General features: G+C 45.9%; 1 protein-coding gene across 1 annotated transcript in view; it reads left to right on the forward strand.

Moving 5' to 3' along the window:
• Positions 1 to 12717, forward strand: part of SHB (SH2 domain containing adaptor protein B) — a 362891-nt gene that overhangs the window by 239294 nt on the left and 110880 nt on the right. Inside the window, exon 4 of the mRNA XM_085636591.1 lies at positions 8551 to 8725. Within this exon, the coding sequence (XP_085492717.1) occupies positions 8551 to 8725 (175 nt within the window). The remainder of the gene's footprint in view (positions 1 to 8550; positions 8726 to 12717) is intronic.

The following is a 12717-nucleotide window of genomic DNA, read 5'->3' on the forward strand; positions in this document are numbered from 1 at the left end:
GGAGTTCCGCCGCGGCGCTGGGGGGTGCGGGGGGGCAGCGCGGTGGCGCTGTGCTCATGACGGAGCCGCTCCGTCATGAGCCACGGTTGAGCTGTGCTCATGACGGAACGGTTCCGTCATGACTCCGCCCAGTTGCGTTGTCCCCCCGCACAGGCGGGGAAACAGCGCCGCGTGGGCGGAGCGGCCGCCAACGGTCGTGGCATGACGGAACCGTTCCGTCATGAGCACACGGCAACCGTGGCTCATGACGGAACGGTTCCGTCATGAGCGGGGAAGGGGTTAAGGATTGGGGCCTTAACTCCCCCACCCTCCAGGGCCCTGACTAAGCAGCTGCCCCTGTCCTGCCTCACAGCAAAAACAACGGCATCCGGATCCCTTGGCAAGTCCCAGGGAGGTGCAGAACCTGAAGTATGCCTGCGGTGTACAGCAGCCACACACTCACTAGAAACCCTCTCCGTGCAAAAGGGTTTCCAGCTCACCTTACTGTTCACCATGTGATCGTTTTTTCTTCACTGGATGAACGTGTGAAAAGTGTTGGAAACATGTCTCACGTGGGCGACACCCTGTCAGCTAAAAGTCGGGTGCTATTGTGTTCCCTGACAGAACTTCTTCGGTTCGCAAAAAGCGTGACGTTTCCCCTGTCCATTGTGGTCTGGCGGGCTCTCGTTACATCTCCGAATCTGTGTCCTTTCAGGTTCCGGTTCTTAACATTGTTGCATCCAGATATACGGTCGGCACTGCTGCTCGGCTTCGTTCTAATTCACCAAAGACCGCGTGGTGTGAGGACCAAGCTTCCAGCACTTCAACTTGAAACGTCATCTGAGAGCTCGAGTCACCTTGCTCGCAGCAGAGGCTCAACCGTCTCAGATCTCCCAATTGAAGAAGAAATTCAGAATTCCAAACCTCGCTCCGGGTCGCAGATTTAAACCCTGTCATTTGAATTACAAAGGCACCGTTTTTAGTCGTTTATCAAAAAGGAAAGGCAGCTCTCCTCTCTGGTGCTGCTCTCTCCACCTCCCTAATTAAGAATATTGTTCTGCGGCCCGAGGCACCGGGCCGACTTCCGTCCACGCGCTGTCCCAACAGAGCAGATATCCCTGCATTACAGCGCCCGAGAACCTTTCATCTTCCAGTTTCAGTGGAGGAAGCTGCAACGAATCGCAAAATCGTATTCATGAGGTGCAGCAGGGCCTGCTTGGGTCGTTTCGACTCATGCATGCCTGCAAACGCTCTGCAAAGAGGCAGAGTATTGAGATTTGGGATTAATCCGGTTCTGATAGTTATCCAGTCCGCCTTTGTTCTCCAAAATGAATGAGAATAAGAACCGAATCCCCATTGTATGAAGCCATTCGCTGAATTTAGAAGAAGTAAAGCCAGTAATGGAGTTTTAGTCTTTAAATTAATAGAAGCTTAACATTTGGGAAGAACAATCCCTCAAGAATAATTGTGAACTGGCAGAAAAAAAAGTCCGAGGAACAGAGGGTAAATCGTGAAAAGAATTGAAACATCGAATTCTCTTCGATTTGATAAATAACAGCCCACATTAGCTAAAGGTGTATTTGTGCTAATAGTGGGTTGGCCATTTTAATTATCTTTTGTATCAGAAGCACAGTAGGTTGCCCTCGTCAGTGAAGCAATACTGGTTTGCCTAGAATTGTTATCATGAGTTGTGGTCTACCATTTTACTATATTCACGCTGAGGTGTTTTTAAAGTCTAGAAAGGCAAATACGGCAAGGCCCACTTTGTGTGTCAAGTGCATCATCAGGTGACCATGCTTGTAAAGCATTCACAGGTAGCAACGTGTTAATCCCTTGAAAATATTTTGTTTAGTGTGTGTGAGCAATAGTGGCAAGTTTGTTTCTGTAGACAGAGGGGCAGCAGCAGAATAAATAATTGATTCAAGATCTGGGGCATCTGATTGGGCAAGTAACTGGCCCAGCTCAAATGTAAGGAGCAGGAATGAAAGGCTTTCCCAAGAACCCTTTGCATGACAGCAGAGTTTTTCCTCTCACCAGAACCAAACGCCCCAAGCCTAAGGAAAAACCACTGAAGCAGAGGAGAAGGTGGCAGCTTCCATGACTTTCATCCACAACACACTCACATCTATGTGCTTAAGAAGGTAATGCCACCTTACTGAGGCAGTGTAGTCCTAACCAATTATTTGACCTGAAAACTGTGAGTGAGAGTAGTGTGTAAGCTAAGCACAGCCACCTGTAAAAACAAGATATCCAACTGTTTAGCACCAAACAAGCTTCTGCATGTTCCCTTCTCTTTGTTACTAGAAGCACAATCCTCCCGCAGCACCCTGTCAGCACTGCAGTCAACATATGCAGAAAAGCACCATAAGCACTTGACCGGATTTCCACCCGCAGCACCATCAATAAAGGGCCCTGACATTGTTTAGCTTGTGTGTGGCATTGTGTTGCCTCACCTGGTCGAACCTCAACTCTGCTTTGCATCCGTAGAGAATCAGGCTCTTAAGGTCAAATTCCAGTTTTTTGTGTTGAAATTGTTTATTAGCATTTATTAAATATAAGACAATACAAGCAATAAAATACAGAAATGTGCAATATGATAACATAAATTACATTGGAAGTAATGCATAATGTAAAATAACTTGGCATTTCTGTTCCACTTATGTCGATAGCCTCCAATGTGAGTAAACTGAATTTTATTGCACATCCAGCAATCATTGAATCCCCAAACGTGCTACATACAGAAATCCACAGTTTTAGAGTCAGTTAAAGTATTGGACCTGACATAGATCCACTGTCGATCTGTAACTAGTTTAATAGGGTGGCAGGATCACATGAAGGTCACGTTGAATATCAATGGCCCAGCTACTTCTTGTCTAGTCTAGCAAGTATTCTTTAAGCAAATGATTCGGCGCATCCAGATGTATTCTATTCTGTCAGCAGTAACATCTAAACTCTCCACAGTGGAACATCTATTTTCTCAAAAACTTACTGTTGCCCACACCTCCATTACCATGCCACTTTCGAGGTTCCAGGAGCCCTTCTTCAACTTGGCTTACTCTTTCATATGCCATGTCCGGAGAATAACAGAAGTTTGTTTTGGAGTGATAAAAAATATTTATTCCAGCTGCTTCCAAGTGTGGCTACCTTCCTTAATTTTCACATTATTCCACCAAATCTTCTGCTTACGTCAAGATGCCATTCTTGATCACGCTACTATTGTATTGCCAGCTGTTGTGTGTAAATCATGCGAGTATTCTCACAAGTGTACTATTCAAAAAATGTAAATACAGATAAAGAATCTTCTCATTGACTACTGTAGCAGCAACCTGCAAAGTATGTTTTATAGTAAAGCAATAGCTTGTAGTTGGTGTTTCAGTTGCTGTTGGTGGCTGGCTGTTGGGTGTAATGAGAAGATCATATTTGTAAATGTGGCATTAAGTAAAGTACACCTATACTCACTCACCTATACTTATCTTGTTGATGTTTTGGGGCTTGATATTTTGGCCATGATAAGATGGTACCAAAGTATTCTGGTTGAATGCCCTCTTCCCTCATGCATAGATCCCTTGCATCCGACACATTGCTTGTTTCTTTCAGAGTCTCCTTCTAGATAGTCTTCTTGTACAAGGCAGTGGTGGCCTGTATTAAAAAAAATCATTCTCTCCTTTTTGCCGGGATTATTTCTGATTTCAATGAATGTAAAGTTAATATACATGTCTTAATTAATTTTACTCTTTTTTTATATATATATTTTAAATTTTATTTAAATCAGCATTGATAATTTCATTCTTACATTCAAAGAACATTAGTCATTACATAAACGATACACAAAAACAAAATAGAGCAATCAGACCCAATTGATTATTGGGGCCCATAATGCTAACCCAAATTTCTTTTTTCTTCTACCTTTAAGTTTATACAAAGCGATTTCCAAATTGTACAGAGATAGTAATTTAGCCTTCCAAATAGAAAAAGACGGTGAATCCGGACTAAGCCATTGGGAGGTGATACATAAGCGGAAGACAGCCATACATAAAAGCAGAAACCCCTTCTCGGGAGTTGAACGCTTTCTAATATTTACCCCAAACTCATATCCAAATAGCACTAATTGAGGTGTAATGTCGACAGAGACTCCGAGACCTAAGTTCAAAAAACATTTTACCTCTTTCAACAAGGGGGCTAATACAGGACAGTCATAGAACACATGCACCAGATCAGCTGCCCTCAAGGCGCATCTAGGACAGACATCCCCCCGATTTGTTCCCCATTTAGCTATCTTCGCTGGGGAATAGTATAAATCAATGATAGCCATATAACATTGGCTTTTGAAGCTGCCTGAAAAAAGAACAGCATCAGCTAAGCTCAATACCAGCTGTAAATCAACACCTACTATCCCCAGCCTTCTATCCCAGCATTGCTCGAAATATACAAGGTCGTCCTGTTGGGTTGCGATTATAATTTTGGAAAGTTGAGAAATCTTACATCTCCCCTTTATAGATTCCAATATCAGGTTCTTTTCCAGACTAATCTGCCCTCTTAAATCAAGTTTATCTAAGAAACTTCGAATTTGGAGATGTTTAAAAAAATCCGAACGTTGCAGCCCAAACTTCTCTTGAAGTTCACAAAAAGACATCAATTGATTATTTAAGAAAAGGTCCCCAATAGTTCTAATCCCCTGAGTATTCCATCTCCGAATAGTTGAATCACAGAAAATTAAAGGGAGTTTCCCTATTATTCCTAGAGACATACAACGATTATATTCCTTTAGAGTAAAGTGTTTACGAGCTTTGCACCAAACTGCAGCTGCAGCCCCAAAAATCTTAAAGCGAGTTCTTTTGTAGTAACTTGGCTCGAAAAACTTAGAAAATAAATACCTGGCTTCAGGCCCCATAATGAGTTCATATATAGATGGAGAAACAGCTGGATCTATATACAATTGGGTACCAAAAAACAATATCCCCATATGCTGGAGCATCGCAGCCCAATAATAGTACCGAAATTGGGGTATATTCAGTCCCCCCCCTCGCTCTTGGTAGATTAAGTCTTTTAAAAGCTCTCCTTGTCCTCTTATACCCCCGTATAAAATGAGAGCACATTCTTTCTATCCTTGTAAAGATTGAATTGGGTAGCAGGAGTGGAATCGTGCGAAATAAAGACATTTTGGAAAAACAACCATCTTAATAACATTGCACCTGCCGTATAAAGAGAAGTGCAAATAATCCAGGTTTTCTAGCATTTTATTAGACAAAATTAGAATTGGGTCAAAGTTTAAATTAACAATAGTTTGTACCTTCGAAGCAATTTTAAAGCCCAAATAGACGGCCTCTGTGACTGTATTAACACCTGTTAAAACGTCAGTACCGGTAAAAAGAACTTGTGTCTTATGTAGATTCAGTTTGTAGCCTGACACAGCACCAAATTCCGACGTCAAGATTTCAATACGTCTCATCATTTTAACCACATCCGCTGTAATGACAGCCACATCGTCTGCATAGGCTAAAACTTTAACAGATTATTGCATAGGTTTAATTGGTATAATCTCTGGATCTTGCTCAATTTTAATCAACAGAGGCTCAATATAAAGAGCGAAAAGAAGGGGGGAACAAGGCCAACCCTGCCGAGCACCCCTATATATCTTAAACTCCTCAGAATACTTCCCGGAAATACGAATTGTGGCGGCAGGACAAATATAAAGGGCTTGCATTGCTTTAATAAAGGATAATGGGAAACCTTTCCAATGGAGAACTGCCCATAAAAATTCCCAGGAGACCCTGTCGAATGCCTTCTCGGCATCCAACAGGGCCACCCCTATTGGAACTTCAGAAACCTGAGCCCAATCCAAAAGGGATATTATTCGGCGGACAAGATCGGTAGTGCCTCTACCCGCTATGAACCCATGCTGACGCTGTCAGACTAAAGGTACAATAACCTTCCCTAGTCTTCTAGCAATAAGCTTAGAGAAGATCTTGCTATCTGAGTTGATTAAGGTAATTGGACGATAGGAAGCCGGCTCAAGCGCATCCTTCCCTTTCTTTTTGAAGACTATTATGGTTGTCTTAGACCATGAATCCGGTACTATACCATTAAATGCCTGCTGGAATAAAGAAAGTAGCGGATCACGCAATTCAGCCTGAAAAAGGGTATAAAACTCCAAGGGGATCAAATCTGGCCCCATTGCTTTCCCCTGGGGTAAAGATGCCATCGCCCGTTCGATTTCCTCCCGAATTACAGAGGTAGACAGCATATCCTTCTGAGCCGAACCTAAACATGCAGAGGGGATTTCCCCCAAATAATCCCCCGGGTCTATAGTTTTTTCATTTTCATATAACTTTTGGAAAAAAAATGTAAATACCTCCCGAACCCCAGCCTCTGATTCTTGTAGTGACCCGTCTATATCATTCATTTTATCGATCTTAATTTGCATCTGTTTTTGCCGTAACCTATTGGCCAACACCTTCCCCACCTGTTCCCCAGAAAGCACAGACGGAAATAAAGATGAGACGGATTCTTCGAGGCATGGATGGGATACAACATAGCGGTAAGAAACAGCTCAGTACATACGGCCACCAGCAGCTGAAGGCAGAAATGGGCACAACAACTAAAGCATTATATCCTCCTGCTGACATCCCTTTGTACCTCAGTAAACTAAGGCATTATTGAGTATTCCGTCGCCTAGCAGAGGGCCTGCAGTCTGCACAGCCGGCTCTTGGTATCTTCATGTACCGGGGCAGGATAGTTACCCACGGGTCCCCGCACGGCTAGCTATCCACATACTGTCCACCTTCAGAAGAATCCGAATTTTTATTTGTGAAAAGAAAATAAACCATTGGGGAATAGGCACAAAGAAGACAGCCAAACAACATAATGCACCTGCCTCAAGGAGACGTGTGTGTCTGTATATCTGGCAAGCCATATGTTCATGTTTAGGCAGGGTAACCGTGCATGCAGGTCGTTTGGGTAACACGATTATTATGAGCTCAAAGAGACCATTCCCACCCCCCTGGTCTGTGTTGCTTATTCCCCAAAGGTCCGTGTTGCTTATTCCCCTCACACCCATCCCCCCGGGCCATGTGCTTATTCCCCTCCCTCACACCCACACACCCCCTCTTCCCGGGTCATGTTGCTTATTCCCCTAAAGTCCGTGTTGCCTATTCCCCTCCCTCCCTCCCTCCCTCCCACCCACCCCTGGTCCGTTTTGCTTATTTCCCTCCCACCCACCCCCTGGTCCGTTTTGCTTATTTCCTTCCCTCCCACCCACCCCCTGGTCCGTTTTGCTTATTCCCCTCCCACCCACCCCCTGGTCCGTTTTGCTTATTAAACCTCCCACCCACCCCCGGTCCATTTTGATTATTCCCCTCCCACCCACCCCCTGGTCCGTGTTGCTTATTCCCCTCCCACCCACCCCCTGGTCCGTGTTGCTTATTCCCCAAAGGTGTGTTACTTATTCCCCTCCCACCCACTCCCCTCCCCGGTCGTGTTGCTTACTCCCCTCCCACCCACCCCCCGGGCCGTGTTGCTTATTCCCCTCCCACCCACCCCCCTGGGCCGTGTTGCTTATTCCCCTCCCACCCACCCCCCTGGGCCGTGTTGCTTATTCCCCTCCCTCCCACCCACCCCCCTGGACCGTGTTGCTTATTCCACTCCCACCCACCCCCCTGGACCGTGTTGCTTATTTTCCTCCCACCCTCTATTCCGTGCTGCTTCTACCCCTCCCACCCTGCGGCCCTGTTGTTGTAGCAACCTCTTGTTGTTCCTCTTGCTTATTCCCCAACCCCAAGAGCCAAAAAAGGAAAAAAGGGTTATGATGCAGCCAGTGTAGTCTCTTTTCTTCAGCCGATCTGTTCCCCCCCACAACCATCCCCGACCCCCACCACATCGTTCTCTACCCCTGCCCGTTTGACAAAGCCAGTAGCTCGCCCATAGAAGAGACCTATTGGCTTTGGCTTGTTCCTGTGGTCGTTTTGTATGTAGTACTCCTCTAAACTTACATTTTTAGATCGAATAAGATAATAGGTGATCTCTTCATTGTCATTAATGTTGGCACAGGTGAGAAATCATAAATCATTTGCAGTATTTTCCAGTTGTCGCCACTTCTAATTGTAATTTTGATTCAGGGTTTTTTGAGTAAGACACCGCTGTGCCTTCTGTCGTGGCTCCCTGCTTCTGAAACCATTCATTGTCGGCACTGAGCCTAACATGGCTGCCATGTGCACGGTGGTCCACCTTAAGTATGTATGTAATGATATTTGACGAGCATGATGGACGGTGCTAGGATGGTCCGAGCAATGATGGAACAACTCTGTGTCTTGTGGCAGGGTCAGGCACATAAGCCATGTACGCTGTACTCTAGAGGCGTGCCTGTGCTCGTGAGTCGGAGGTGACAAGTGTCTTTTTCTGACCTCCATCTGAGGTGCCAGAGGTAGACCTATGAACAGGCAGGCGTCCAGGGGAAACAACTGTTGGGAGTATTAACTGTACATAAATCTAATAATGTGTTTACGGTATGTTTTTTTTGTCCTCCTTTTTCAAGTTCTTGATCTCGTTCTGATCAGTGTTCTAATCTTCTTACAGCCCAGTTTAATGGAAATGAGAAAAGGCAAACGTCTTCTCCTTCGCCCTCGAGTGACCGGCGACGGCAGCTGCGCGCCCCGGGTGGCGGCTTCAAGCCCATCAAACACGGGAGCCCGGAACTGTGCGGGATCTTCGGCGAGAGAGTGGACCCCAGCGTGGCGCTGGAGAAACAGATGTAAGTGGCGTCTCTTCTGTTGCGGGACCCATGGGGCACGAGCGCGTCCACACATCTTGCTGGATGAACAAGGGTGCACGCTGATTTTCCAGGCTTTGGCGCGAGGCTTCACGCATTCTGTTTCTAAAACCTTATTTCAGAGCACTGTGTAGTGCTGGCCCCAGGGGACCGCGCCTGTGTGTGTGCTGCCACACAGAGGCCACACTATTGCCTGTTATGTGCCAGACAGACGGTAAGGACGACTAACAACCCCTTCATGAATGAGCTCTGCATTCCACCGGTGGCCCTCGTACTGCGTAAAATGTAAACACTGTAACTCTGTTTCCCAGCATCCTTCGCGTCCTCACTGTAGATTGCTTTTGGGGCAGTTGTGGATGACCCACCTCAAATAAAACCAGTCTGTGGTATTTGGCCTCCAACATTACTCGTTTACTGCTGTTCGCCTAGGCACCTGTAGGCTCTCCTGATTGCAAGGTGAAGGGCATCTGTTGACATATGGGCTGAAAGTATCTACACTGTACTTCTCCTTATTTAAGGGAGTATTATAATTTCCTTTGGTATCCTTTTGAGTGCCCCTGTTGAGTACACTTGTACAGGCCTGTGGACAGGAGCGGGGCGCTCACCTACTGGAAATCTGGGGTTTGAGCCACACTGAACCGGTCAGTAGAGCAGGCTGTGGGACCAATCCGAGACTTGTGTACAGAGGGAGGGTGTAGGTACAAAATACATGGCAGAGGCCTAAAGCAGGTGGTATGCAGAAAATCTGAGAGCCTCCTGTCTGCGGTATGAGAGCTCAGAGCCTAAGGGTAGAGAGAGGCTGATTGGTCAGTGTTGCGGCATGAGACCTACGGCTTCTTCTAATGTGGCGCTGGGAGGACAAGGCAACAGCCCTTTCTCCTCTCTTGGTGTCATCTGTCTATAACCTGGCCGACACTAGACTACTGGTGAACCACGCTAGCTGTGGTAGCCTTGCAGTATTAGTGAATCTTCGGTTTCTCAGGCTGCTAGTCACAATAGGTGTCAGTCTCTTAAAACTGCATTGAGTGCGCCTCTCACTCCCTGCTCCATAAGTGCTCATTTGGGAAGGAAGCAGGGTTTGCATCTGTTTGACACTGAAATCACAGAACCTTGCAACACTGCCCTCGCCTCTTCTGCCCACGCCCCCTTCTACAATCAGAGTTGCAGAGGAGGTTCATTGAGTTTAGTAAGCAGAGCTTGCCTTTCGAGAGTATTAAGTGTATTGTTTGCATGAATAAAGCGTGAACTTACAAGCCCTAGAATGCAAGGGTACATCCCTTACAAATCCAGGAGTGGCCGAAGATGCTTCAGAGGACATGGTACACCGTGGCATTATAAGTATTGCTGCCTAGCACTGACGTCAGTCGCCCATGCACCCATCAGCCGGGGGATGCAGCTGTTTGTCGAAGAATGGAACTTTTCCTTCTCCGCCTTCTGCGTTGTCGCTTGCGTTGGGGAACCTTCTCCAGTAGTTGTGCATGCGTAGAAAAGCCCGTATTAGGCAAGCCATGCCTTGTTATGTTCTGCTTGGTTGCTTGAATCCCCCCTATATTTCCAGCCCTCTGCCAGCCAAGCCAGACTTGGCTTTTAGTGTGGGTTTATTTCTGCATGATGGCTGCATTTAGCCCGCGCCGTGGGCGTAGTGCCCCAGGGGGATGTGTAGGAATAAGGTTGTGTTTAGGCTGCATGCACAGCTGCCAGATATCTTTGGATCTCCAAGCTTAAGACGTCTGGATTCTTGTCCTATATATGGTAGTGCGGTGCTCTGTCCCATCCTCTTGTTAATCTCCTGAAAGCACGAGAAGTTAGAGAGCTACAGTCACAGCAAACTTGTAACTTCTAATGTCTGACAAATATTAAAGCTCATTCTCCAGCTTGTGTAAGGCAGTTTATTTATCCAGCATTATTTGAATCAGTGTTCCATTTGTGGTGAACCACAGACTTGGCTGACAGACTGAACCTAAAAATAAAAGTTATAGTTGTAATGTTTACATTGAACAGCTTTTCAGTAATGCCTGGTGAGTTCTCTCCTTTCATGAGTTGGCCTTGCCTAAACATCAGATTTCCCGATTTCGAATGGTTTAAAGCAATACATCCAGGCTTCTAGCATAAAAATGTTGATTCACAATATGCTGGTGATCCATCAATGTCCAAATCTCGTTCAAGCCCTCTTCTCCAGTCACAAGCATCCACCAGAAAGGCCCCCAAACCTCTGCATCGTAATAGAATTCCACATCCCTGCATGCATCTTCAAATCAAAGAGGCAATAAATAAATATACTTCATGAATATCTCCGCACGAAAGAGGCCCGTCCTGCCTTCGAAGGTCAGATTTTGCCACAACCCGACAGACATGAGGTTGTGTGCATTTGGACGGGCACCAGCAGGGTGTGCAGTGGTCATTTCATTTCCCACGTAGAGGATACTAGGGGAATCTCAGTATTCAGGCGCTATTGGTTCCTAGACGTTGGGTTTTAACTTGGACTCTATTCTCTGCCATTATCATCTTTGGCGTGATCACTTAATCCCTACCTTTGCTTTAATCATTTCCATGTTGCTGCTCGCGCTGTTTTTTTTTTTTTTTTTTAACATAAGAGGGCATTGTCATTGGGAAACGGCCTGAACTACGCGGGCAGAGCTACGCATGCCGTTCCAAGGCAAGTGCAACCATGCTTGCCATGACCACACATGTGCCTTAACCAGGCATATGCGTGGTTAAGGCAATACACAGTCTAAATGCTGAGATGGGTGGACCCAGGAACAGGAGGGATCCGGAGAGGATGTGGTGAGGTAAGTGGGGATGGGGCCGGGTTTTGGGGGAGTGGGGATACTTTTTAACAGTTGGGGTAGTTTTTAGGGCTCAGGGTTCAGGTTGCTTTTAGGGCTCATCGGGGGTCGGGTCGTTTTTAGGGCAGGTAAGGGTAGTTTGTAGGGCTCAGAGTGGGGTTGGGGTACTTTTTAGGGCTTAGGGGAGTGGTAGAGGTAGTTATTAGAGCTTGGAGGGGCTCAGCTGAGTTTTTAGGGATCAGGTGGGATCAGAGATGTTTTTAGGGCTCAAGGGGGTTATCATTAAGGGTTTAAGGTGGGGTCTGGATAGTTTTTAGGGCCTGGGGGTGGGGTGTCCGGGTAGGCGTTGTGGCTAAGGGCAGGTGGCATAGGGTGTGATCTTTACTGCACATCTCTATACCAGTCATGCTTTACCACAAAATTGCATGGTAAGGGAATGCGTGGTAAAGGAATGTGTCATAAAAGAATGCGTTGTTAAGATGCATTCATGGTAGCGTAGTAGAGGCAAGCGTGATTTAACCTTGCCTGCCTCTGTCATACAACCGTTGTCATTGTGTTGGTCCAATCCTTATTTTATTACTTTTTTTCCATTGTGATCCTCTCAAGGCTTTGGAAGGTCACAGTTGCAATGATTATAATGGTGGAGAAGATCTGAGGCTTCCGGTGACGTATATACCACTGGATTCCTCAGGAAGACAATGGCAGCACAGCCTTTTCAAATTCATCTGTATTTATCCAGCTTCAATGACTGTGTATAAGAGGTAGAAAAGAGAAAAACGAGGTTTACATGTTCTCCTGTAAAGAAATATCTAAAATGGTCTGGGGTGGCTGGAACAATGGTTTGCCAAACTCTATACTTCGTTAGTCTGGCTGCAACCATGGGATTTCGCTCCTCTCTGCTGATCTTTTTTGTATAAAAGTCACTTGAGAAGCAGCTCTTTGCAGCAGTCTCTGATGCGAGGGAGCTAGTTTACAGCAGACTTTTTCCAAAGTCTTGAAGATTATGGCAGTACTCACTCGCCCCTCCTACTTTGTTCGTGGATGAACAGGGTCCATTAAACTTTTTCAGTGCATTTTGCTGCGTGATTGGTATGCTTGACACAAAGGACGTATTACAGTGAAATATCTATTTCGGTATCATATTTAAAATGTGATATTTGTGCTCCAGTCACTTGAGCCATCAGGTCT

This window comes from Triturus cristatus, chromosome 2_1 (assembly GCF_964204655.1).
Source record: "Triturus cristatus chromosome 2_1, aTriCri1.1, whole genome shotgun sequence".
NCBI classification, from domain to species: Eukaryota; Metazoa; Chordata; class Amphibia; order Caudata; family Salamandridae; genus Triturus; species Triturus cristatus.